We start from the raw sequence: 26,380 nt of genomic DNA on the forward strand, positions 1-26,380 counted from the left end.
ACAGCCCCGCCCCCTTCGATTTATTTGTCACATTTCACAGGAAGGTAATACATTTCATAGTGGAGGCGCAATGGCCTAGTGTTAGGGCAGCAGACTCGCGGTGATAGGATCGCGGTTTCGATTCCCAGACCAGGCGTTGTGAGTGTTTATTGAGTGAAAACACCTAAAAGCTCCACGAGACATCTAAAAGCAAACTTCGTTTGTTTATTTACGTTTGTCGTAATTTGAATTCAAATATTTTCAAAATTTTATTTTGCTTGTAATTGTGCAAAGTTTATGCGGAAAAAGAAGAGCAACACTCTTAAATTCGTTTTTGGATTTGGTTTGCAAGATTCTTTATGTGAATTCCTCAGACACAACAGAATCTAAAATTCCCTATTTAAGAAGTTCGCTTTTAAGATACGGAATATTATTTTAGAGGGAGAATAAGTTCACCTTACACCGGTTAAAAATGGAAGCCGAAGACGTCCACGTAAAAATATGTTTACAAGAAATCGTGAAACTTGATCTAGAAGTTCAAGCGTTAATACAGGTATAAATATTTGATTTCTTTGACACCGCACAAGGTCCGTTTGTGTCGGAGAGGTGGAAAAATGGCTAGTTTAAAGCCATTTTTCTAAAGGTATTAATGGTAAATGTGAACTTGTGTCGCACCTGCAGAATCCTCATAGCATCAGGCAAAGTGCTATGTTGTGCTTCTACTGGAGTCAACCTTACTTTTCATCCTTCTGAAGTTGATTGAAATGGAACCAATCAAGGGCGATCTGGTATTCCTACAGATGTAGGTAAACTTTGATCCTTTCACCCGTACGATATTCACTAAGAAAAAAAAAAAAAAAAACTCGGATACGGAAAAGGCCGATATTTCGTACTGGTATCGAAAGATCGCCATAGCTGCATAACTTTGATATGAGGCACAATTTCAAGAATATTATCAGTTTTGTAATATAAAAAATAATCAGGATAATTGCTTTGTCTTTAGATGTTATAATGAAACTTGGAAAAGGAAGGAAAGTTAAAACTTTGAATTGTTTTGAAAAATTTCTAATTCAATGATTTTTGTTGATAAGTTTTATTTTGCAGGATATCCGAGAATATGAGACTACAAGTTTATCAAAGATTACTGGTGATGGAGACTTTGTAAGTTTTTGGTTTTTATTCTTTCATTTGAGCAGTTTATTTAGCTTTGTATATCTAGACAATATTTGCCAAAATTTATACTGTGAATGTTGTAATAAATATTAATTTGTGTAATAAGTATGCTACAGGTTCACTTTAGCATACAAGAGCTGAAGGTGATTGATGACTTGAAGGTATATGAAATATCTTTTAATACATATATGAAGTAGAGTTTAGTTAACATATTGGAAATAAGTTTAAGAAAGTTATTACTTTTTTATGTTTATGAATTTGTGTTGCAAGATTCCTGATGTGAAGTCTTGTGTTGAAACAGATATTGTTGTATATCAGGCACAGGAGTGGCTGTGTGGTAAGTAGCTTGCTTACCAACCACATGGTTCTGGGTTCAGTCCCACTGCGTGGCACCTTGGGCAAGTGTCTTCTGCTATAGCCTCAGGCCGACCAAAGCCTTGTCAGTGGATTTGGTAGACGGAAACTGAAAGAATCCCGTCGTGTATATGTATATATGTGTGTTTGTGTTTATCACCCCCAACATCACCTGACAACTGATGCTGGTGTGTTTACGTCCCTACAGAAATACATAACCAAAGATAACCTCTGTACTTGGCTTTTGTTGATTTGGAGAAAGCCTTTGACAGATTGCCCTGATCTCTTATCTGGTGGAATTGTAACTGAATGATGAATAAGAATGGCTGGACACATACTAAGACTACCAGAGAAGAGGCTTGCCGAAACAGCCATGGGCTAGATGCTGCTGAAAAGTAAGAAGAAAAGAAGCTGGCCAATGAAGATCTGGCATAGTACCTTCAAAGAAGACCTATGTAGACTGAACATCACCTGGGAAGAAGCATACTGGTTGGCCAGAGACAGAAATAATAGAGGACAAAGTCCACTTGATTACATTGATGGTATCGACAGAGACAACAGCATGAAATTGAGAACAGATTCTTGGTACTGTATGGCAAAATACATCATGGTTGTAGGTACTTGAAGAAATGTGATTAAAAAAAATTGATTTAATAGTCACTCAAAATAGGCTAAAGAATACAGAAGGCAAACAATTAGATTAGGTGTTTGAAAGTTGGGCATCATAGATAATATGATTCAGGCTAATAGAACATTAAGTTCCCTTTTTGGGGAAACTAGTTCCACCGTTTGTACAAGCAAGGACAGAAAATCTAAAATTGATGATGATAATGGAAGTAGTGTTCTGATATTATTATTATTATTATAGTAAAATGTTTAAAACCCCTCTTTTAATTACTGTTTTAAATAGAACTCCAAAACTCCTACCTTACTTTCTCTGGAGGAACTAAATTTACTTGCAAATGATAAGCTTACCAAGCTGAGAAGTAAAATCAAAGTAAGTATTCTTATGATAGTACATTTATTAAATGTTTTTCTTATTTTTAGTAAAGAGATACCATTTTTTAATGACATAATTCTGAATTTTACAAAATATATTGGCACAGGCCTGGCTCTGTGGTTAAGAAATTTATTTTGCAACCACATGGCTTAGGTTTCTAATTTAGAATGAAATACTTTGTTAAAGACAATGTATTGCATAGTGTAATAGCTGAAAGAAACAAAAATCTTGCAAAAAAAAAACCATGTGCAATTGACAGTCCTAGTTGACTGTTCTTGCAAGAGTCTACACACAATCAACAAATCTGCAAGAATACTTGGCAATGAAAGACGAACCCAATCACCATATTCTTTCACATACCAAGACAACAAAAAATGCAGCAGTCATTTTCTTAGCATTTCATTCCAAAACTGTGTTCCCTTTGTAAGCAATCATAAGTCTATTTTACATTATGTATTGTTTAATAATTGGTCTCACTTGGCTTGCCGGGTTTTCTCAAGCACAGCATATTTCCAAAGGTCTCAGTCACTAGTCATTGTTTCGGTGAGGCCTAATGTTCGGAGGTCGTGCTTCACCACCTCATCCCAGGTCTTCCTGGGCCTGCCTCTTCCACAGGTTCCCTCAACCGCTAAGGTGTGGCACTTTTTCATGCAGCTATCCTCATCCATTCTTGCCACATGACCATACCAGCGCAGTTGTCTCTCTTGCACACCACATCTGATGCTTCTTAGGTCTAACTTTTCTCTCAAGGTACTTAAACTCTGCTGAGTGTGCACACTGACATTACACATCCATCGGAGCATACTGGCTACGTTCCTTGCAAGCTTACGCATGTCCTCAGCACTCACAGCCCATGTTTCACTACCATGTAGCATGGCTGTTCGTACACATACGTCATACAGTCTGCTTTTTACTCTGAGCGAGAGGCCCTTTGTCACCAGCAGAGGTAAGAACTCTCTGAACTTTGCACAGGCTATTCTTATTCTAGCAACTACACTTACATTGTAAAAATATATGAATAAATTGACAATATATACATAAATTGAATAAAGAATATTGATGTTTTCACTTCCTGCCTACAGGAGTTAGAACGGCTGGCTCAAGAACAAGAGATCGAAAATAACCAGAGCATGATTATGAAGCAAGTTCAAACTCATCAACAAGCTTTATTAAGGTTTGTTTTACACTCTATTAGTTCTAGTTTCACCTGATTTCTGTCATTGATTTTGCTCAACATACAAAAACTTTTTTGAACAACTTGTTGACATTTTATATAATCCTTTATGCATGATTATCTTTTTAAAATTGCAGTAGTGTTAACTCTTTACGGAAAGCAAAGCTGACAGCACAGATGACTTTAGATCGTCGTTTAAGAGAAGAATTCTTTTCAGTTGAATCTCCCGTAAAACAAAGGTGATTTTCTTTGATGATTTTCACAAAATTTGTGTTTTAAAACTATTTGTTTTAATCTAAAAATAATATGCAGCTCTTTGTTAATCATCACCATCATCATCATTTAACATCCGTGCTAGTATGGGTTGGATGCTTCAGATCCCAAGATAGGAAAATTGTCAAAGTGTAGTACAACGGTTTAGCATTTTTCAAAAGTGTAGTAAGTCCCACATACAACAGTTTGCAAAAATATTTCTGACTGAAAATATCCTATATATATATCCCGGCAAGCCAAGTGAGACCTAAATCCAAGGCCTCTGCCAGGGGTGTAGCCAGCCCACTTATGCGTACCTTCCTTCATTGGACACTAAACTGCACTTGCGAAGACCTGTTGAGGCAAGTGAAACCGAAATCGAACTAAATTCGATGACTGGCACCCATGCCAACGTCATCTCCTTCATTGGACACTAAACTCTGCTTGCGAAGAACTGTTGGGGTAAGCAGAAGTGAAATCGTGATGGCACCTGTGCCCAGCGTTGCCTTCCTGGCACTTGTGCCGGTGGCATGTGTAAAGACATTCAAGTGAGATCGTTGCCAGTGCTGCTGGACTGGCTCCTGTGCAGGTGGCACGTAAAATACACTATTTTGAGTGTGGCCGTTGCCAGTAGATCCTATAGTAGATCTAATGGAAACACACCCCGACAGTGGATGACACCAGGTAACCCAAACTGTGCCAGTGATCTACTCAATACTTCAACACAATAATCAACATGTACCCATTAATCCTAAAATATTAAATACACACACACACACACACACACACACACACATGATGTTGACTTCAAAGATGAGATTTGGAAAGCAGAGTTTGAATTTATATTTTGCATTCACAGGAAAGTAAGCAACCACCAAGCATTATCTAGAACAGCAAATAGTATAACTGATAATTTACTTAGTCTTAACCGCATGATGGCCACTCAAGTGAAACAAAGTGAACACACTATCAACACTTTAGGTAAGAAACCTTCCATCTTTTTAAAACACATTTCACCATTTGAACATTGTTCAATCTTGAATGCTTCTAGTAATAGCAACAATGATACTTTCAAATGCAAATGCAATATTTCTTCAAATGTTAAATATTTCTTTTTATTCAAACTATATTTTTATTTAATTCATTCATTTTTGAGGATGAGTATTCTGTATTTATATTATATAGCTTCTTCTTCCAAGACAGTGGATGAAACTCATGAAGAATTTAAAGGAATGTCCGGCCATATTCACACTTCAAAGAAACTTCTCTCCAAATACAACAGAAGGGAATTTACTGATCGACTTCTAATAATCCTTGCATTAGTGTTTTTCTTTGCTACTGTGCTATACATTGTAAAGAAAAGGTTGTGGTCCAAATAAAAAGTTTTCTAGTTTCTTATCTATTTTTGAGTTTATTAGTTATGTCCTTAGAAGTGTTTTGTACATGTTGATTGAATTTATTAACAGGCTGGCTAAAATGGCTATTTTGAAGTAAATCTACAGAGTCTATACACAGGAAAATTCTTATTTCAGGATAGCTATAACAAATGTTCTGGTTCTGGTCTACAAAACCCTTAACAGCAATAGTAAGAATTGTCTTTTGGGTCAGGAGATATTGTTGCTCTGATCAGTTGCTAGAAAACTCAGCTAAGCCTCACATTAGAATATTGTTCACATATATGAGATAATGTTGCTGCTAAACATACAGACATCGCTGACTACATCCAGAAGAAGGACATTCATCTAATTGGCAAAGACTTGCTCATCAACACACTACAACCACTAGCTTACTGATGTGCTCTTTCTTTTCTTTTTTTTTTTTCTTTTTTTGTCACTGGTACAATAGCTTCTGTTTCTTTGAATTGACCAGCTACATGCTTCCAGGTCTACTTGTCTCTTTCACCTCTTATCAGTTGTACTGTTTCTCATCTTCCAGATTCTGTATGAAAAAATTTGCCTATTGCTTCCATCCTAAAATGAAACCTTCTAAAAATACTTCCCACTCCTATATTGAACTCCAATTGTTTTAGTTGAACATCAATATAACCAGCCAGTAAGTCTACAAAGGTCATGGCCTCTACTCCTATGGCTAACTCATACCTTGTATGTCATTTGCAAGAACCCACCTGCATACTTGGATTTACTATAATAATTATTACTAAAAAAAGTATGATAAAAGTGTTTAATTTCTTGATATTCAGAATTAAAACCATTCACAACTCAGCTGTGGAAGCAAAAGGAAAAAATAATTAAATAAATGAATGAATGGTGAATACCCCTTCTCTCTCTCTTACCCTCTACCCATTTGTCTATCTGTCTGTCTGTCTACCTATATTTCTATCTATCCATCTCCATTGTCTTGGAACCTGACCAAAAAGAACAAAAACAATGTTCTCTTCTAAACAAAACCCCACAAAAAACATCTGTTTTATATAAATGAACAAGCTGTTTGTACATTCACAAAATTGCATTTGACAAGTTCCAGAGAGGAACTAAAAGCAAAGCACTAATAATAATGAAGAAATAAAAGGATATTTTACCAAAATTCTGACAACTTTTTTTCTCAATATTCAATTCTGTACATCACACCTAACACTCTATACATATATATGTGTATACATGTATATATATATATATATATATATATATATGTATGTATATGTGTATATATATATATATATATATATATATATATATTAAATTCAAATTACGATGAACGTAAATAAACAAATGAAGTTTGCTTTTAGAAGCGTTTAGATGTCTTAGAAAGTTAAAGAAGTGATTTTTAAATTCTCAGACGCAGGATAATGCTAATAATATAGCCTGAACAGGATAAACTATGCATAAAGTATACCCTAGAGCAACCCCCGACCTCTTGGCTCTTCTTTTGAAGGAACAGTTTATTGATGCGAATCTCAAGGTGCAGGTGAAGCAGATACAGCCAAGTACTGTGCAAGAGGCACTGGCTAAGGCTCTGGAATTTGAGTTGTTTGTCGGGTCTAGCACTGGAAATTTCAGGGTGAATTATAGTTCTGGATTCCAAGCAAAGAGAGAGAAAATCCCTGAAGCTGGAAGGCTTGACAATAGTTGTGGGCCTTCTGAGAAGGATGAAGAAGTAATTGGTGTGTGTTGGTGGCACTGTGGGAGATCTGGACACAAGTGGCAAGATTGCTACAGCTTGAAATGAAATAAAAAGCAGAACAGTAGTGCAGAGCCTACTTTTAAGGGTGAGTGCTGGATATGTGGTAAAAAGGGACATATGAGCTACAACTGCCCAGCAAGAATGAAGGAAAAGGTAACAGAAAATAAGGAAAGGGGCTAGTATTAAGGGGCAAACATTCCAAACAGGCCCCACCTTCGAGATGATGTACTGAGTCTGTGATTGACAGTGTAAGAATTAATGGCCAGACGTGTTCCCTAGTGATTGATTCGGCCTCGGGACAGACTTTTGTGAGACCCAATGTGTTGCAGCATCTAGACCTGCCAGTTCATCACAGCAGTTGTTTGGTGTTACCAGGCAGTTTACTGAGCTGAGAGGGCCGGTTAATATGCGGATCGATGTTGCCAGACAAGAAGTTGTGCTTCTTGTCTATGTGGTGAAGATGCAAGATCAATGTATCTTGGGTTTTGACTACTTGGCATCAATGGCTTGTCAGTTGGATTTGTGTTCCTTGAAGCTTTCGGTGCAAGGAAATCCAGTCCCTGCCAAGGTTGTAAAGCGGACCACTCCTGGTGGCGAGGTGAGAGCGTTATGGATGACAACAATACCACTGAGATCGGAAAAACTGATCCAGTGTTGTGTGAGCAACTTATTTGGGGGCTGCCTGGGGCTGGTGGAGCCTGACAGATGATGCAAGATGAAAGCTGGGCTGATGGTTGGACGAACCGTGGTGGAGGCATGAGCTGATGAAGTGCTGGTTGTGGCAGCTAATTTTTTGAGAGTGGTACAAAAGATTTGTATGGGACAGATCGTGGGACTGTGCCAGGCAAGTGCTGTATGTTCCAGAAGGAAGTAAGATACCTGAGACATGTTGTGGGTGAAGACGGTGACTGTACTGACCCAGAGAAGGTGGCAGCAGTGAGGGATTGGTTCGTTCCTACTAGTGTAAAGGAGTTGAGGAGTTTCCTAGGACTATGTACCTATTACAGGCACTTTGTAAAGGACTTTGCGACAGTGGCTGCACCGTTGCACAAGCTGCTGGGAAAAGCCAAAAGTTTGAATGAACTGCCATGACACGGGGCGTTTTTGACGAACTCAAGCAGGTGCTAATAAGTCTCCTGTGTTACCGTGGAATTGTACCCGGGGTACTATAAAAAGGTTTAATAATATTAAGGATAAAAATAGATGTAAATTCCTTCAAACTGATATAGAGAATTATTATTCATCTATAAATGAAGTGGTTTTAAGTAAGGCCCTATCATACGCCATGAGAAAGGTAAATATGTCATTTGAAGAAGTCAAAGTGGTGTTGGCCATGAGAAAGTCTATTATAAAATATAAAGATAAACTATGGGCAAGAAAAGACACAAGAGATTCAGCCAAGAAGCACCTACATAGTTGCTCACTCTTTTAGAAATGTCAACTAAATCTCTTTCAAATTACATCTTACCATCTTGACAGTAAGAAGGGCACAGTACTTAATGCAACCTAGGATACTCTACGGGTTTAAAAATATCAAATGGATAGTCACAACTGGAACACTGTTGATCATGGATCTACTTAAGTTGAACTAAGGCTAAACAGCAACTTTTGTTTTTCAATGTATTGCAACTGGCTTTAAAAAAAACAGCTGATAGGATTACTCAAACAGATTAAAAGACTGACATATTTACTGTTATCTTACGAAGACATCAATAAACTGTGACTTATATAGTTAGGGATTAAATCATTACAAAATGTTGCTCTGTAGACACTTCATAGAATATATGTTAATCTCATAACATTTCAGTTTTTGGCCACATGCCATTACTCTTTACTCGTTATATCATACATTGTATGTATTGAATGAGATTACTTTGATCATCACACCATATGACACAATAATCTTCTTAATTAGACTTTTCATTTCCTCTATACACTGACAAGTCACTGGAAGAAGAAATAACATTTTGCAACTGATTCACTTATAATGGATATTAATGTAAATCCTCAAAGGTTAGCAAACTATTTCATTTTTAACAAATATATGTTTCATTTAAATAGAAGTGTCTACAAAAATATAATTTTTTCTGTGTATGTTTATATGTATTTATTATTGTTTTCGTGAATGCATGAGGATATATCCTGTTTGTATTTATGTGAGCATATGTTTACACTGACATCAAATTTTTAAAATTCCTGCTGCTCTGTCTTTATATGATAATAGGGTATATTAAACACTTGAGTATTTGTGACATTCCTTTTACTGCACAGTAGAAAATAGACAGATCATGGGTGTGAATGTTTTTCTTTGGAAATTAGTTCTGACTTCAATTAAAAGCATTTCTAGTGACTAAATTCTGTTACTACATCACCAACATCTTTAGAATAACAAGCAAGGAAGATGACAGTAACAAGTGATAAGACTGATGTGTGATTGGAGGTTGAATAATAGAGATACTCAGTATTCTGAGACAGGTATAGACATTTAAGGGCCGGGCCAAGAGGATAGAGTGATGACAGAAGGCAATGTATCCCAAGAGATAGAATGATGACAGAGACCCAGGATGTATTCATTAAAAGAACATGAGTATAATGGAAGATAGGGTAAAATAGGGTGGTTGGTGGCAGTGTATGAGGGGGAGGTGGATGTAGAATGTTCTGCGTACAATTAGTCTCATGTAAACTCCTCTACATAGGCTTCAAGATGGGCCAGAGTGTGTTGAGGGTAGAGGTGACAGGAAAATTACTATTAGGGAGATTAAGAGGTATAAAAATGCGGAGGTGGCAACAATAATAGGCTTAGCAAACACACACACACACACACACAACACGCACATGCATGTAAATACATATGTAACTATATTCTTTTTCCAACTGAGGTAGCCATGCATCTCCTCTACAACAAGACATATGTTTTTGTGCCTCTTTTTTACTCTAACCTCTCGTCACCTGGTACAAAGCCACCTCTCACTCCCAACTCAGCTGAGGCGGGAGTCATGTGTTTCAAGTTATTTGGTGATCTCCCTGGTGCTGGTGCCATGTAAAATGCATGTGGTACACTCTGTAAAATGATTGACATTAGGAAGGACAACCAGCCGTAGAAACCATGTCAAAGCAGACAGTGAACAGAGCAAGAATGTGATAATAAAAACAGATTGGGTGGTAAATGGAAAAGAGGGAATGAGAAGGGTCAATAATGAGTGGCACTGAAAAGAAGTGATGAGTGTAAGAGTAATGCTAGAGTGTATGGGGTACATACATATACCTGATAATGGATGAGCAAGGTGTGATGAGAGAGGTTGAGTATTGGAGAAATGAGAGGATTGCAGAAATCCAGTGACACTGGAAGCATGTTGTAATGAGGTGCAGAGCTCATTAGTTGTACCAGTAACATAATACAGTGAGAGAGGAGAGATGAGTGGCATAGAGATAAGTGTTCAAGAGATGGATAATAGAATATCTAGTTTCATCAAAATTGTAAATATTGAATTATTTTCCCAAATATTTTTTGTTGGTTTAATGTTGAATTACTCACAAAATATTACATCAGTCAATTTTATAGTGAATATGTTATTTTATTTTGACAGATTCATTAATTATGGATGGTGGGCAACCCGATCCCGAAGAGAAAAGCGTACAATTCAGGCTGTCATTTTTACTTGTATAGTTCTGGTTGCCCTTATATTTTCATTGACTGTTTCATATGAAGAATTAGATACAAGTAAGTTATGTTTCTGTTTTGCATTAAAAATGTGAATAAGTTTCAATTGACATGGAATTATTTTTGAGTTAGTCTTTTTATTGAGTAGGGCATTAAATTTGATTTCACACTTTTGTTGTTAGTTTCAGAAGATAATAGTCATTATGAAAGTTTGAACTGTTATGAAACATGTAAACAAGATGGCAACTGCATTAAATGTAATCATGAAGGAAATGTATCAAAATGTTTTGTATGAGGTGTGGAAAAAAAGAAACAGGAGATAAAACAGGAAGAAGAAACTGTGTAATATAATATTATGAATGAGCAGAATTCAAAAGACTGAAAAAATTGGCATCAAGTATAAATCACACTAGAAAATTCTTGGTCCTAATTTACTTGGAAATACAGAGTAACTGTTGAAGTGTCATAAATCAACTTTACAATAATTCCACACATGCCAACTTAATTTAATTCGTCCTTAGTCGAAAGACACCTGTTGTTTATGTCCTGTTATTTGCATTTGTATTTGTGTAACATTTCTCCGTTTTTTCCATCCTTGTTTTCGTATACATTTGCATTTTTCTTCCAAAGAATCTAGCGCTCTTAGCTTAGTTTTTCTTGGGGATGGCCAGATTGGAGCAATCTCGAGTATAACCAGCCAAAATTGCAAAGATAATCTGGAACTCAACTGAGGAAAGAAAACTCCGAATGACCCATCCTTGTTTTTTTCTTGTCCCTTTTTTGCATCCTATGTCTGGATGTTTTGTTGTCCCTTTTTTATTTCATCTAACTGTCTGGATGTTTTGCATTCTTGTCCCATTTTTTGTATTCCTTTTTATATATATGTATGTATATATATACATATGAAAAATATTTGTAAGGTGAGCTACTGCATTTATTTCTTCAGAAAGATGACAAGCAATTGTTTGATAGTAAGCATTTCATAGAAGTGGAATATGATAGCTACCTGATTAAACTTATGCCTTTTTTTTTTTTTTTGTTACTTCACAGAGAAAAAGAATAATTTTGAAGATCCAGATTCCTTTTCTGCTAAGTCCAGAAATTTGATAATGAATGCTTATTTTGAAAATCAATGGAAATCTAAATTCCCTTCAGGGAATGAAATTGATGTTCCAATAATGAGGACCACAACAGAAAAACTGTTAACTGTACAGAAAATTCCTCCATTTGAAGAAGCGAGTCAGGGAAATACAATACATAAAAACAGATTTCCTCAACAGAAGCCTAATGAGAGACCTACATCTAAAACATTATCTGATTCTACTCCAAATATTTCTTTAAGGCCAACACAATCTAAGCAATTACTCTTTACTTTAACTACACAGTATTTGCAGAATACATCCATTTCTCATTCCATGAAACGGCCACTATTTTCTTCTATGATTACTGATACAACAACTATTCACACAACTACCACTACTACTTCAGTAACTATTCCTACTACTACTACCACCACTACTATAACTATTCCTTCACCTCCTACCACTGCTGCTACTACTACTACTATTACTACTCCAGTTACTACTACCACTGCTTCTACTTCTACTTTTTTACCTACTCTCATGGTTTCTCCTCCCAAATCAATAATTACTACATCTTCTCTATCCCTTGTGACTTCTATATTTAAGCTTACTCCAGTTCATCAATCAAAACCTATCTTCTCAACTGGCTCACCTGAACAGTTACCTGTTAATCCAATTCTTACTCCAGTTTCCAACAGTTCTGCAACCATAACTACACCATCTGTTTCTGGTGACACTGAAAGAAACAGAAACAATTCTTACCAAAACAGAATTGGCATGGATCATATTTCGTCTCAAAGTATAAACCTAACAGCAATTTTAAATACATCCCAAATCTCTGGTAACAAATTAAATGAAAGTTTTGATTTCATAGAGGGAAATTCAACATTCCCTTCTGTTCCAAAGTCAGTTTTTGCAACTGAATCTAATTTTAATTATTCAAATTTCTTTCTTGATGTGGAATCTTCAACTTCAAACATTGCTAAATCTACTCTTGCTGATTTGAATAACACAGCGGATCAACAACAAAATAATTCTTTGAATTTCATGAATTCCTATTTAAATACTTCTGAAACAACTAATAATGTTAAATACCTCACAAACCCCACTGAAATGACATCAACATCACTAACCCAAACCACAAATGCTCCATTGAATAATGAATGTGTGGAAGATGAGTGTCTGATAGTTGGTAAGTTATACGTATTTTCTAAAGAAATTGTTGAAATTAACAGACATCAAAATTAAACTTTTTCTATTATTAAGGCTGTTAGCAGTCATCATTTTAATTAACCATCTTTTCGTTAACTTAATGTTTTAATATTTTTAAAATCTTATATAACAGCGTAATGATTATGGAATTTTATGCCAGTAAATGATTTAATTTAGTTATTAGCAATATTATGAAATATAAGTACTTGATTAAATTTTTAGTCATTTCTTTTTTTTTATTCAAAGCTAAATCTTTCAAACTATCAATTGATGAAAATACTGCCCCTTGTGATGACTTTTATCAATATGTTTGTGGAAACTGGGAACAAACAACCATTTCTCCTCCTATCCCTCTTGGAATTTCTGGTGTAGTTCTCACAGATCGGATTAAAAATGATATCAAAGGTACCTATGGTTTTCTATTTCATTTACAAATTTTACGAATTTTACAGGTAAGTTCACAGACTTGTACTGGAAAAAAATGCTTAAGAGAAGAATTTTGAATCAATTAAGAACATACAGCAATGATGACAATACCAGGTATTAAATAAGCAAGAAATTCTGCACTATGTGCCCAATTGAAAATATGACTACATTCCATGCTGGCATGAGTTAGACAGGTAATTCTTGCTCTTCTAGGTTATTCAGGGAACAGAATTTTGCTCATAAGTTTATTTTTGGTTTGGTTTCTACAGCTGGATGCCCTTTCAAATACCACCCATTTTACAGTGTATACTAGGAGCATTGTTTTTATGGCACCAGCATTAGACAGGTTGCCACAACTTAACAAGACTACAGGGTCTTCTGAACCAAACACTGGGTACCTATTATCATAACATCAGCACTAGAGAGGATGGGGAGCTAGAGAATGATGGACTGTGATACCAAATGGCCATGGAGTTTGAGTGCTAGAAGTATTTATGATAAAGTTAAGAGTAATAAAGACAGTGGTATTGCTGATGGACAGATGAGTGATAGAAGGTTGTGCAATTAGCAGGGCCAACAGCAGAAAGGCAAATGATAGAATGATAGGTGTGCTAGAGGGATGAGAAGCTATTAAGGAGGCCAAAAATGTAGTTGTAACAGAATGATATAATAATAATAATAATAATAATAATAATAATAATAATAATAATAATAATAATAATAACCCTAATAAACTAGCTAACATATGGAGTTATATTCTCAAAACAAAAAATAAAAAAAATATCAGATATAGAAATAGAACTCTTAAAAAGGAAAAATACACCAGGAAAGTGTAGATAGTAAACACACGGCAATGCCAAATAATATCATAAGCACTGGGACTGTAAAACACGAAGACAGATGCAACATGTCAAACAGAAACGAAATAAACAATGAAAGACGACAAACCCAGACCATTGGAATGAATAATGATGAGCAAAATGCACCAAACCAGAACACCACCGACAAAAATATAAGCGGGAGGGAATACGAAACAAATCTAAAGCCTGGAAACAGCAAAGGTGGAACTAATGATTATTATTATCTGCTAACTAGACTTAGGATAAGTTTTGATATTTAATTATTATTATTTTATGTTTGACTTTTGTTTTGCATTTGTACAAGTTGGATCCAAGTCTCATCCAGAGACCTCAAGAGACAAGTTAGAAGTTCATGTAGGTGTTATGCCTAGGGTACCATATATTTGGATTTGTACAGTTTTGTTCTAGTGAATGTTTAAGAAACCATAAGAAAATTATGTGTTTGTTTTAAAATTTGAGATCACATAGACAGTATTTTACGTAGGATATGGGCAGTTCCCATGAGCACTATCTTTTGAACTTCAGCCATTTTGGGGTTTCCTGGTATCTGAGCTAGGTAGTAATCAGCCCGTTTCGCTGTCATTCCCAGGGCACCTATGACAATAAGTATTGTTTTCGTCTTCAGATTCCACATTTTGCTAATTTCTATTTCAAGATCTTTATATTTGCTCAGTTTTTGGTAGGTCTTGACAGATACGTTTATATCGATTGGGACAGTCATATCAATGAGGAGGCATGATTTTTGTCTGAAGTCTTTCAGTATGATGTCTGGCCTATTTGCGTCTATCTTTCTGTCAGTTTGAATGGTGAAGTTCCAGAGGAGTGCAATGTGATCATTTTCAAGTACTGGGGGTGGTTTGTGTTCCCACCAGTTTTTATCATGGGGCAAGTCCAGGTTTTTGCATATTACCCAGTGAATATATTGTGCAGCTCTATCATGCCTGTTGAGATACTCTGTAGGTGCAAGCAGACTGCACATGGAGACAACATGATCGATGGTCTCATTTTGTTGTTGGCATATACGACATAATGGAGAGCTGCCGTTCTTTAATATGTTGGCCTGGTAGTTCTTTGTAGGTAGGCATTGATCTTGGGCTGCTATGATAAACCCCTCTGTTTCTGATTTCAAGCCAGAGGCCATTAGCCATTGATGGGTAAGGGCTTTGTCAATATCTGCATTATTCATTCTCTTTGGGTATTTGCCATTGAAATGTTTTCCATGCCATTTTTCAGTCATAATATCTAAGGCAGCAATTTTAGCACGGGTTTTCAAGCGCTTAGCTTTTTCTGCAGGTGTTTCTAGTTCGTCTAATTCTTGAATTTGTTGCAATTGGAATTCACTTAGATATTCCTTTGCCTGTTTTGTTACTGAGTAAGATGCTTTCTTGCTTTCATGTTTTGAGACAAGTTTTAGCATCCAGTCCTCAGAGTTTTTCAGATAGGTGTCTAGGCCAATTGTGGCTACCTTCATTGTTAATGCCAGCTGTAGAAGTCCTCGGCCTCCCTCTTTTCTTGGCAGATAAAGACGTTCTATATCTGCCTTAGGGTGGTGCATTCTATGCATTGTCAACAGTTTTCGTATTTTTCTGCCAACATTACATATTTCAGTAATTGACCAGTTAACGATATTGAAACTGTAAGTCACGACTGGTATGGCTAGAGCATTGATCGCTTCGATCCTGTTTCTCGCGTTCAGCTCTGTCTTCAGTATTGCTCTCACCCTGCGATAACATTCTCTTCTGATCCTTTCCCTCATCACTGAATGCTTGATATTGTCCCCTTCAATTACCCCTAGGTATTTGTAGCTCTCCGCTGGTTCTAACTCTTTTATGACATTTTGCTGGTCAAGGTTCACATTAGATGTTTTTGTCATTTTTCCTTTGATAAAGGTAGCTTTTTCACATTTATCAAGGCCAAATTGCATCCTGATGTCATCACTGAATTGTTTAACAATCGCTAGTAGGCCTTTGAGTTGTTGGTCATTTTTTGCAAAGAGCTTTAAATCATCCATGTAAATGAGATGATTTATATTTTTATCAAATATTTTATAACCATACTGTGCATCATTGAGCAATTTTGAGAGCGGTATTAGGGCTAGACAGAAGAGGAGTGGTGATAGTGAGTCACCCTGGAAAATGCCACATGAAATTCTTACATCTCCAGCATTTAGAGATTCATTGTCATTGTTCAACATCAGTGTGGTTCTCCATGATCTCATACTTACAGATAAAAAGTTTCGCAGAGTAGGAGCTATTTTATACATTTCCAGACATTTCCTAATCTAGCTATGTGGTAGGCTATCAAAGGCCTTTTTATAGTCTATCCAGGCTATTGACAAGTTTTTGTGTCGCTTGTGACAATCTTCTAAGATCATCTTATTGATGAGTAGCTGATCTTTACAACCATAAGATCCACATTTACATCCCTTTTGCTCATTAGGAAATATGCTACTTTCTATTAAAAAACTATAGGTGAACTTGGTTAGGACAGATGTTAGTGTCTTATACATTGTTGTTCAGCAGGTTATGGGTCGATAATTTTTTGGTTCGTTTGTTTCCTCATTTTTTGGAAGCAGGAATGTTAAACCATTAACTAGCCAAGAGGGCATCAAACTAGGATTTTACAAAACATCGTTGTAAAGTTTTATTAGCAGTTCATGGCTCTCTGGGAAGGCATTCAACTAGAAGTTAGGAATTTTATCCTTTCCTGGAGACTTCTATTTGCTTGACCTCCTGAGAGCAGATCTTATATCTTCTACCTTGACCCCCTCCCACTTTTGCTCCTCTAAGGAGTCTAGGTCTGTAGATATTCTATCAATCCAAGGGGCCTTTTCATTGTGTGTTTTATCTTCTGCCCAGATTTTATTCCAAAATTCTTTCACTTCTTCTTTTGATGGGACAGACTTTATTGTTACTGGTGTTTTCCCTATCTTCCTGTAGAAATTTTTGGGGTTATTTTTGAACATGTTATTATCTCTGATAATAATAATAATAATAATAATAATAATAATAATAATAATAATAGTTATTATTATTATTATTATTATTATTATTATTATTATTATTATTATTATTATTATTATTATTATTATTATTTTATGTTTGACTTTTGTTTTGCATTTGTACAAGTTGGATCCAAGTCTCACCCAGAGACCTCAAGAGACAACAAGTTAGAAGTTCATGTAGGTGTTATGCCTAGGGTACCATATATTTGTATTTGTACAGTTTTGTTCAAGTGAATGTTTAAGAAACCATAAGAAAATTATGTATTTGCTTTAAAATTTGAGACCACATAGACAGTATTTTACGTAGGATATGGGCAGTTCCCATGAGCACTATTTTTTGAACTTCAGCCATTTTGGGGTTTCCTGGAATCTGATCTAGGTAGTAATCAGCCCGTTTCGCTGTCATTCCCAGGGCACCTATGACAATAGGTATTGTTTTCGTCTTCAGATTCCACATTTTGCTAATTTCTATTTCAAGATCTTTATATTTGCTCAGTTTTTGGTAGGTCTTGACAGATACGTTTATATCGATTGGGACAGTCATATCAATGAGGAGGCATAATTTTTGTCTGAAGTCTTTCAGTATGATGTCTGGCCTATTTGCGTCTATCTTTCTGTCAGTTTGAATGGTGAAGTTCCAGAGGAGTGCAATGTGATCATTTTCAAGTACTGGGGGTGGTTTGTGTTCCCACCAGTTTTTATCATGGGGCAAGTCCAGGTTTTTGCATATTACCCAGTGAATATATTGTGCAGCTCTATCATGCCTGTTGAGATACTCTGTAGGTGCAAGCAGACTGCACATGGAGACAACATGATCGATGGTCTCATTTTGTTGTTGGCATATACGACATAATGGGGAGCTGCCGTTCTTTAATATGTTGGCCTGGTAGTTCTTTATAGGTAGGCATTGATCTTGGGCTGCTATGATAAACCCCTCTGTTTCTGATTTCAAGCCAGAGGCTATTAGCCATTGGTGGGTAAGGGCTTTGTCAATATCTGCATTATTCGCTCTCTTTGGGTATTTGCCATTGAGAGGTTTTCCATGCCATTTTTCAGTCATAATATCTAAGGCAGCAATTTTAGCACGGGTTTTCAAGCGCTTAGCTTTTTCTGCAGGTGTTTCTAGTTCGTCTAATTCTTGAATTTGTTGCAATTGGAATTCACTTAGATATTCCTTTGCCTGTTTTGTTACTGAGTAAGATGCTTTCTTGCTTTCATGTTTTGAGACAAGGTTTAGCATCCAGTCCTCAGAGTTTTTCAGATTTATTATTATTATTATTATTATTACTATTATTATTATTATTATTATTAATAATAATAGTACAATATTTATACACATGTTCCTACTTATTTTAGTTTATGTTCTGCCCCTCAGCATCAACCTTTATTTGAATTTTCCTTATATTTGTAGATTTGCTGATGCAAGAACTTCTACAGTATGATTCAAAAGCAGAGAAAAATGTGAAAACCTTGTACAAGTCTTGTGTGTTTTCAGGTAAGTTGTGGGTGCCTTTAGTAAAGTTCAATCAGATTAGTTTCTGGTTCAAGGATATCTTCCTCACCAACTTTCACTGGTTTTGAAGGCCCTGTAAAGGGTCACTAAGGCCTTTACTCTTGACTAAAAGATTAACAAAACAATCTCATTTCAAATATATTTGTAAAGAGAATTAATTTATAAAATTTATTTAGTATTTTATTAATATATAATATTGTTATATATTATATTTTTTTAATAGTATTATGTGATCATATTTTATAATAATATAAATTGTTATTATGAAATATTGTGTGAGAAAAATATAAAGTCTATATTTCTATATTACAGAAAAGTATGGGAAAAACAGTCTAGTGTTCATTCAAAGAACATTGTCAGCTTTAACAAGTATTGCACAGACCAAAAAGCATAATTCTAAAAAGCCTGATTTGAATCGGTTGGTTACAGAACTAATACCCCTTTACAGTAACTATTTATTACCTATTGGAGTTGTAAAAGATCAGCAGAATGTCTCAAATAATGTCTTACATGTAAGTTGCAATAATTAAATAACTGTAGTATCCTCACTCCTTTGTTTTCATTCAAAGATTTTTTGATTTGCATTTTTCATGTATGCTTTTATTTTCTTGACACTATTAACAATTTACATTTATGATGTAATATGGCATAATATAGGGTGTGACAGACAAAAGACCCTCACATATTTCACATGGCTATTGGTGTGGTATGAATGAAGTCAGGCAGGTTAGTCACCATGTGGCTAATATTTTACTGTTTGATGTCCCATTACTTGTGATTACAATATTGTTTTATTTGTATTTGTGTCATTATTACATTTGCCTCCTCGGTTGTGATGTCACTGTACTATTGTCTAATGCTCCTTGCTAGTGTTTAATCATTTCTGAGATGCCAGCGGAATAATTTATTGCAATATATGTCATTAATAGGATTCTGCCTGATAAAGCACTGTGCATGTTGTTAAAACACTATTTGATTGACTCTGTTTAAAATTAATCCCTGCTCTCAATTAGTAGGGTTATGTATGACATTTTCAAATACTTTTTCTTGGCATTTGAAATGAAATTTTTGCAAATCAATTTTCCTGTTGAAATAGTCTGGTTATATAATCATATAATGTAATACATTAATGAACAAATGAATAACTATGCTATGGAAATGCGTGTAGTATAATTTGAACAAGATCTCTACTCTGTTCATATTCTTTTAGAAAAACAAGCAGACAGATCATCATCATCATCATCATCATCATTTAACGTCCATCTTCGATGCATGCATGCATGGGTAGGATGGCTGTCAGGAGATGATCAGGTAGAAAAACTTTCTTTAAATTTATATTTCTTTTGAATGTTTTATAGGTTGGCATTTTACCTCTGCAACTGGTGAGCAAAGAAAATTATGATTCTAAGTTACCATACTTTGCAGCATTCAAACAACTACTGACACAAATTGCAAATGAGATGCAAGTACAATCAATTGTGCATAAAGTTATTGGTTTAGAATTACTTCTTTCACAAGTAAGTTACAAGAGCATTTTACCACAACTTTCTCATCATAGAACTTTAATATGGATAATGAAATAGTTTCCTATTAGGCTTATTTGCTGTTCTTTCATTTAAGTAATCTGTTCAAAATTTGTTTCATTTAAACCACTAAACATAACTCATTTTCTCTTTTTGCATGACATCAGAATGCTCTCCACCTTATCATCTCAGGATGACAAGAATTCAGGATGACAGGGTTCTTCTATGTGACAATTTTCTTTTTCTTAGTAATGCACAGTAATACTTTACATCATTTACTTTTCATTTACTAATTATGAAATTTGATTTACAATTATTTCTGTGCTTAGATCACTCCAAGTGTTCCAACAGATGTACAGCAGAAATATAACCCAATACCAATAAGTGAACTTGAAGAATCTTCTCAGGTATTCAAAGGTTTTCACTCTCTGTATGATAACCCTGACCTAACAGACCAAAAGCAGGATCTTTTTTAAAACGGGGGCCACATTTTTCATTAACGAAACACTTTGAAACTTGGAACACTGGTAGAATGTGTCATATAAAACATCTTTTTCTCTTAGTCTTCTTTAAAAAAAAAGAAATCCATAAGTTATTCCATGTTAAAGTTGTCGTATTTCTGTAATTTCAACCAATCACTGACGTCCATTCAGCCGATATACATTAAGTGCCAACTACATAAACAAACGATTCTGAAACAATTAACCCTAACCCTAACCCTAGGGTTAGGGTTAGGGTTAGGGTTAGGGTTAAAGCAAATTTAAAATGAAAAAAGCAAATAAAACGAAGGTATGGAGATTAAATACGCTTTACATCGCTTAATCAGCCAAAGGAGTAAATATAAACAACTGAATACTTGTCAGTGATTGGTTGAAATTATCGAAATAAGACAATTTTTTACATGAAATAAATTCGAATACAAAAATATTTTTTTGTTCTATAACACAAAATAGATAAGTATACGAAGTTTGAAAGTCTTTCCGTACCAAAAACACTACGTAAAACATTAATGAAAAATGTGGCCCCCATTTTAAAATAGATCCCAAAAGCATTCCAACCATAAGCATCCTTATTCTGATGGTTTTCTAGAACTATATGATGTGTTTTTCTTTTTTAAGAGTGTAGGATGCTAGAGAGTGCTATTCCTAGAAAGTCAAAAACCTATATAGAAAATTTATTGTTGGCTCATATTTTATGTATTGATAGAATTGATAGAATGCCAGGCAAAATATTTGGTGGCATGTAATTTTGTAATTAAGTTCTGAATTAAAATCCTGCCAATAACAACTTAACCCTGAAAACTCTCTGGGTTTTTATCATACCCTCTGGGTTATTTTATCAAACCCTCTGGGATTGATAAAATAAACTAATAGTCAAGTAATTGGGTCAGTTAATTGATCATAAACTCCACACCTAAATGAGTACCAATATTAGAAACTAATACTTTACCTGAGCTAAATTTTTTTTTCATGTTTTTTTTTCTGCTAATTTTCTTTTTATAATATTTTAGTTGAATAATTAAAAAAATTTTAATTACAATTTCTCTCTTTCATACCATTTTTATTTTTTTGTAGCTTTCTTGGCAGAAAATTTTTCAAGCAGCTTTAGATCTCACTGGAAAGAATGTCACCATCAGAGATGATGAAGTTGTGATTGTTGAATCACCAAAATACTTAAAAAATCTGTTAGAAGTGTTTAAAAATACAGAAGAACAGTAAGACAAATCATTTCAGAATATTTGAAAATATTTTTTCTGAAAATTAGCTGCCATATCCATTCTATTACACTTATGGACTCTAGAACTTACAGCTTTACTTAATCTCTCATTCTCTATAGAGATAAACTTCAATATTTGGAAGCATACTTCAGTGTGTCCCATTCCATAGAAAGCAGCCCACATAACTCTCAGCCTTTGTTCTATTGTTCTCACTTCTAAAATTTCAAATGTAATGGAGACAGCTATTAACAATGACACTCTCCAATACCTCGAAACTCTCTTTCTTCCGTGATCCCCAGCATGGCTTCTGTAGGGTCACATCCACTGGGGACTACTCTCTTATGTCACTCACCAGTGGGCTCTCACTGAAATTCAGTGGAAGCAATGTTTTGAAACCTTCAACTGTATCTGGTAGCCAAATCTTGCATCAAAACGGTCTGCAATAAGCCTTTGTCCATTTCCCCTGTCTTTGATCAGTAGCTTATTTGCCAGATTGTTCTGTTGTGGAATGTACTGACAGAGCTCTTTCTACCTAACTTTCAGTCAACTCTGGTGTCCCCCAGAGTTCTGTTTTGTCCCCCACTCTCTTCCTTCTGTACATGAATGATCAACTGGTCAACACATTTAACAACTCCATTTATGTGATGGCATGACCCTTTATTCTTCCCCAGATATCTCATACCAAACCTGCATTGATTCCATAAACAGAAACCATGAGGGAATTTTTCAGTGTATACCTCCACATGCAAAACATGGGTCTATTTCCTAATTTTTCCTGTGGTTTTAGAAAACACTTTATCTCTATTCTAACTATTTTGCACTTGCTTTAATTGAAAAAAAAGTCTCTACATTCAGTTTCCTCTGTATTATGTCTTAATTTGACTATCCTTTCACATTCTTCTGACACTTGCTGTCGGGTTACATCCTGGTTTTGTTCCAGCTTTGTGAGAATTCCAGTTCTAACTTCTGCATCTTTTTCTGCAGTTACTCTCTGTGTAAAAATAAGGCATTTTAGCATATCTTTACATTCTTTCTCATCCCGATCTTTACAATCGTTCTCGAAGATTTTCTCATATCTTCTGTAACTCCTTCGTCTGGTTCATATTTGAACTCTGTTATGGAGTTTGTGACAGAGTCTGCCGAGAACATTGTTTCTGACTTTTCTGATGACTTCAGTAATTGCGGCATTTGTTGCTGTAATATTTGTTGTTGTTGTTGCTTCTATTGTTACTCTTGCAGTTGTATCTACTGCTGTTGTTATTCTTTCAATTGCTGTTTTTGCAACTCGAGCAAGCCATTTTATGACTTTTTCGTAAAATTCGCACAAAACTTTGTGAGCTTATTAGCTCCTCTTTGAGTTTCTATTAACTCCCCATGAATTGTCTCAGATCTTGTATTGTAATAATTTCTTAATATTCTCTTTCTTTTTGAAATTTCAAGTGACTTGATAGACTTTGTACTGATGAAGTTTTTAATGTCCAAAATTGATGCCATGCCAGATCCTTTCTATAAAATGTACCAAAACTATAAACATGTAAGTAAATTTATTCTTTGTTCACATTTCTATTATAAATGTATTACATATATTAAGCGATGTGAAGTCCAACAAACTTGAGAGACTGTCCTTGAGACTTGTTTATTGAAATAGCGAAACTTAGTTTAACTGGGAACTGGAAACGTTTAAATTCAAAGGGAAGTCATATGGGATTAATGGGGTCCGTGGAATGAAGACATCCTCACCCTTATAGCTCTCAGTGATAATTGTTGCCTCTAGGACATGGGGTCACATCGCTTTCCCCACCGGTCTGGTGCCAATTGCACAAACGAGGTGGATCCAGATTCCCGAGCAGCATGATGGAGCCCCCATTTTTAAGTGTTAAGTGGTGACGTAACATTCCAGATGGCTATAGAGAGTTCAGGAACTCAGATGGAAAAACTACATCCTGATCCTGATCAATGGCAGTGTTGAGGGTTTTGAAAGACATACACAAATTCCTTTGGGGCTCATTCGTATTTTTTGTCATCGATAATCCGTTTACATGATTTTTTTCCTGTTGAACCATTTTTCTAGATTCTGTCCTACAATGTGACTTTTTATGGCCTATTTTACCATACTTGTAGCATTTTTTATTTTTAAACGGACATATATCAGGTGTGGGTTATGTATTTTAAGGAAGGGAGACAAGATAATGTAACCTCTTCACATAACTGCCAATGAACTGTAAGCAATTTTTTGTAAGTTTGGCTTGTTTTCAATATTTTATTATTAATAACAATTATTATACTGAATGGACTCATGCTTATCAACCTAAACACTTGGTATCTCATTCATAATATGGCCACATTAGATGCAGGGCAATTTTTTGACATATTTGATAATATAGAAACACTTCTTATATGCTGGAAAATATGATAATTTATTTTAGAATAAAAGTAATAGTTTTAAAAAAGTGCTTTTAGGATTAGCCAGTTGATATTAATTTTTGTTGAGGTTTAACTTACAACTCATTGTCTAATTTTCTTTGTAATTATTTTCACTGTCTGAAAAACTATTTCTTCTTATTAAAGATAACTAGTGGTATCAGTGCAGACAACCGACCCCTGAGCTGTGTCCTGTTTGTTGGAAATCTAGTGCCAGGCGTCCTCAGTAAAATCTATGCCAGACGATATTTTTCTGATGCTGATAAATACAAGGTAAGAAATGTTGGAGTTAATTTAATTGCTCGTACCACAACACTAGAAATAACATCTGCCACCCCCTTCACCCATCTTAGTTCAACTCTGCTTAGAATTGTTAATTTGAGCTTTAGAGTTTTTTTTTCATACATGAATACAAAAAAGAAAAAAAACTACAGGTTGTAAACCAGCTCAATTAGCTAACCTAAGGAATATTTGCATTGATTTATGATCTATTATAAGTAGCAGCCAAATCATTTTCAAATTACACTCTACTATACTAAAAAGATGCACTGGATAATGTCATAAAACAGAATATTTCAAAGGAAACTGTTTGGTCAGGGATAGAATACCTATAATCATAAACTTTTTCATCAGGGGTGAATGGGAAGAAAATAACGACAGAAAATTCTATCAACTGGATAAGAGTAAAACTTAATTTTGGAATAGTTTTACTTAAACTATGGAGAAAGCAATACTGTAATTCAAAATTAGTGTTTCTTTATTTTAGATAGTATCCATATGGCAAAGTTGTTTGAACAATGGATAGAGAGTCATTCTGTATTTGTTCTGGCTATCTGCACTCTGAGTTCAAATCTTAGTAGGGTCAACTTTGCTTTTATATTTCAGGTTTGATAATTGAGTATCAGTCCTGGACTAAGGCATGAGTTTTCTCTTTCTCTATTTCTTGTCTTTATTTTTGTCTCACTCTCTTTCTGGAAAAAAAATGGGCTTTGTTCAGATCAGGAGATGGAGAGTCTCTATCAGGTCTAAAAATGTCCAAGGCATGTTGTATGTCATAACAGTTCTCTACTGACTTCGTCAGGAGCTGAAGGCCTTTGGCATGGAAGGACAGAGCAGATTCTAGATATGTTCAAATATTTCAATGATAAAGGTATATAAAAAAATTCTTCCATTTCCATAGAATATCCATGTTCCAAAGATGATCAATGCAGCTGTTATAAAGATGGTTTCACACATTCATTGGATGGATCAGGCCACAAAATGGGAAGCCCTAAAAAAGGTAATATATATAATTCTATTTTTAATTCATTTAATTCTAACCTTAAGTCTATTCATGATAATGACATTCATCTAAATACCAAGATATTAAAAATGAAAGTTTAAAATTTTAAGTTTTTTACAATATTTCTGTAGAAAACCATTATGTAAACTGATGAATATTTGGTATTGCCAGCAGTGGCTCAACCACTGGGAGAAATGTGTGAATTCCCAAAAGGATTAAATGAAATTTGTGAAATATACAAAATTGCTTTTTTTTTTTTATACTCAAAGGCTGGATACCTTTTGAATGCACCTTGCATAGTGGTACAACAGCATCAAATTAATATCACCTAAATAAACCACACTTTTTCTAAATTACAACTTTAATATATATTGATTCTTCTGTTGCTCATGATAACAAAATTGAAAATATTGGTGTCATAAAATGTATTTCTTTTCAGCTCTACAGCATGTTACAAATGATTGGTAGTGATGAAAACCTTAGTGCAGATCCCTTTATTGAGCAGGTAACATATACATTTTTTTTATAGCAACTGAAATTTTAGCTTTTGTTTTGAGATATTTGATTTTAAAGATTAAGAAGAAATATTCATATTAAAAATAGGTA

At 34.9% G+C, this 26,380-nt stretch overlaps 2 protein-coding genes across 3 annotated transcripts in view; both read left to right on the forward strand.

The window, feature by feature from the left end:
• Nucleotides 1-17: 17 nt before the first annotated feature.
• LOC106870947 (vesicle transport protein SEC20) lies at nucleotides 18-5,334 on the forward strand. Its single transcript, XM_014917189.3, has 7 exons — nucleotides 18-532; nucleotides 1,084-1,140; nucleotides 2,417-2,503; nucleotides 3,589-3,680; nucleotides 3,818-3,919; nucleotides 4,792-4,913; nucleotides 5,118-5,334. Exons 1-7 carry the CDS (start codon nucleotides 452-454, stop codon nucleotides 5,309-5,311), a joined length of 735 nt encoding a protein of 244 aa, XP_014772675.1. The 5' UTR covers nucleotides 18-451; the 3' UTR covers nucleotides 5,312-5,334.
• Nucleotides 5,335-9,004: 3,670 nt separating this feature from the next.
• The window catches only part of LOC106870934 (membrane metallo-endopeptidase-like 1), a 29,731-nt gene continuing 12,355 nt past the window's right edge, over nucleotides 9,005-26,380 (forward strand). For both annotated transcript variants that reach the window (XR_016243838.1, XM_014917174.3), the window contains exons 1-13: nucleotides 9,005-9,086; nucleotides 10,661-10,794; nucleotides 11,785-13,008; nucleotides 13,275-13,433; nucleotides 18,730-18,813; nucleotides 19,144-19,343; nucleotides 20,190-20,348; nucleotides 20,684-20,761; nucleotides 21,929-22,068; nucleotides 23,512-23,605; nucleotides 24,640-24,765; nucleotides 25,673-25,771; nucleotides 26,214-26,279. Coding sequence is in view for 1 of the 2 variants with exons in the window: in XM_014917174.3 (XP_014772660.2) it covers nucleotides 9,061-9,086; nucleotides 10,661-10,794; nucleotides 11,785-13,008; nucleotides 13,275-13,433; nucleotides 18,730-18,813; nucleotides 19,144-19,343; nucleotides 20,190-20,348; nucleotides 20,684-20,761; nucleotides 21,929-22,068; nucleotides 23,512-23,605; nucleotides 24,640-24,765; nucleotides 25,673-25,771; nucleotides 26,214-26,279 (2,589 nt within the window). In the remaining variant the exon portion in view is untranslated. The remainder of the gene's footprint in view (nucleotides 9,087-10,660; nucleotides 10,795-11,784; nucleotides 13,009-13,274; nucleotides 13,434-18,729; nucleotides 18,814-19,143; nucleotides 19,344-20,189; nucleotides 20,349-20,683; nucleotides 20,762-21,928; nucleotides 22,069-23,511; nucleotides 23,606-24,639; nucleotides 24,766-25,672; nucleotides 25,772-26,213; nucleotides 26,280-26,380) is intronic.

This window comes from Octopus bimaculoides, chromosome 12, assembly GCF_046866305.1.
Source record: "Octopus bimaculoides isolate indiv1 chromosome 12, ASM4686630v1, whole genome shotgun sequence".
Taxonomy (NCBI): domain Eukaryota; kingdom Metazoa; phylum Mollusca; class Cephalopoda; order Octopoda; family Octopodidae; genus Octopus; species Octopus bimaculoides.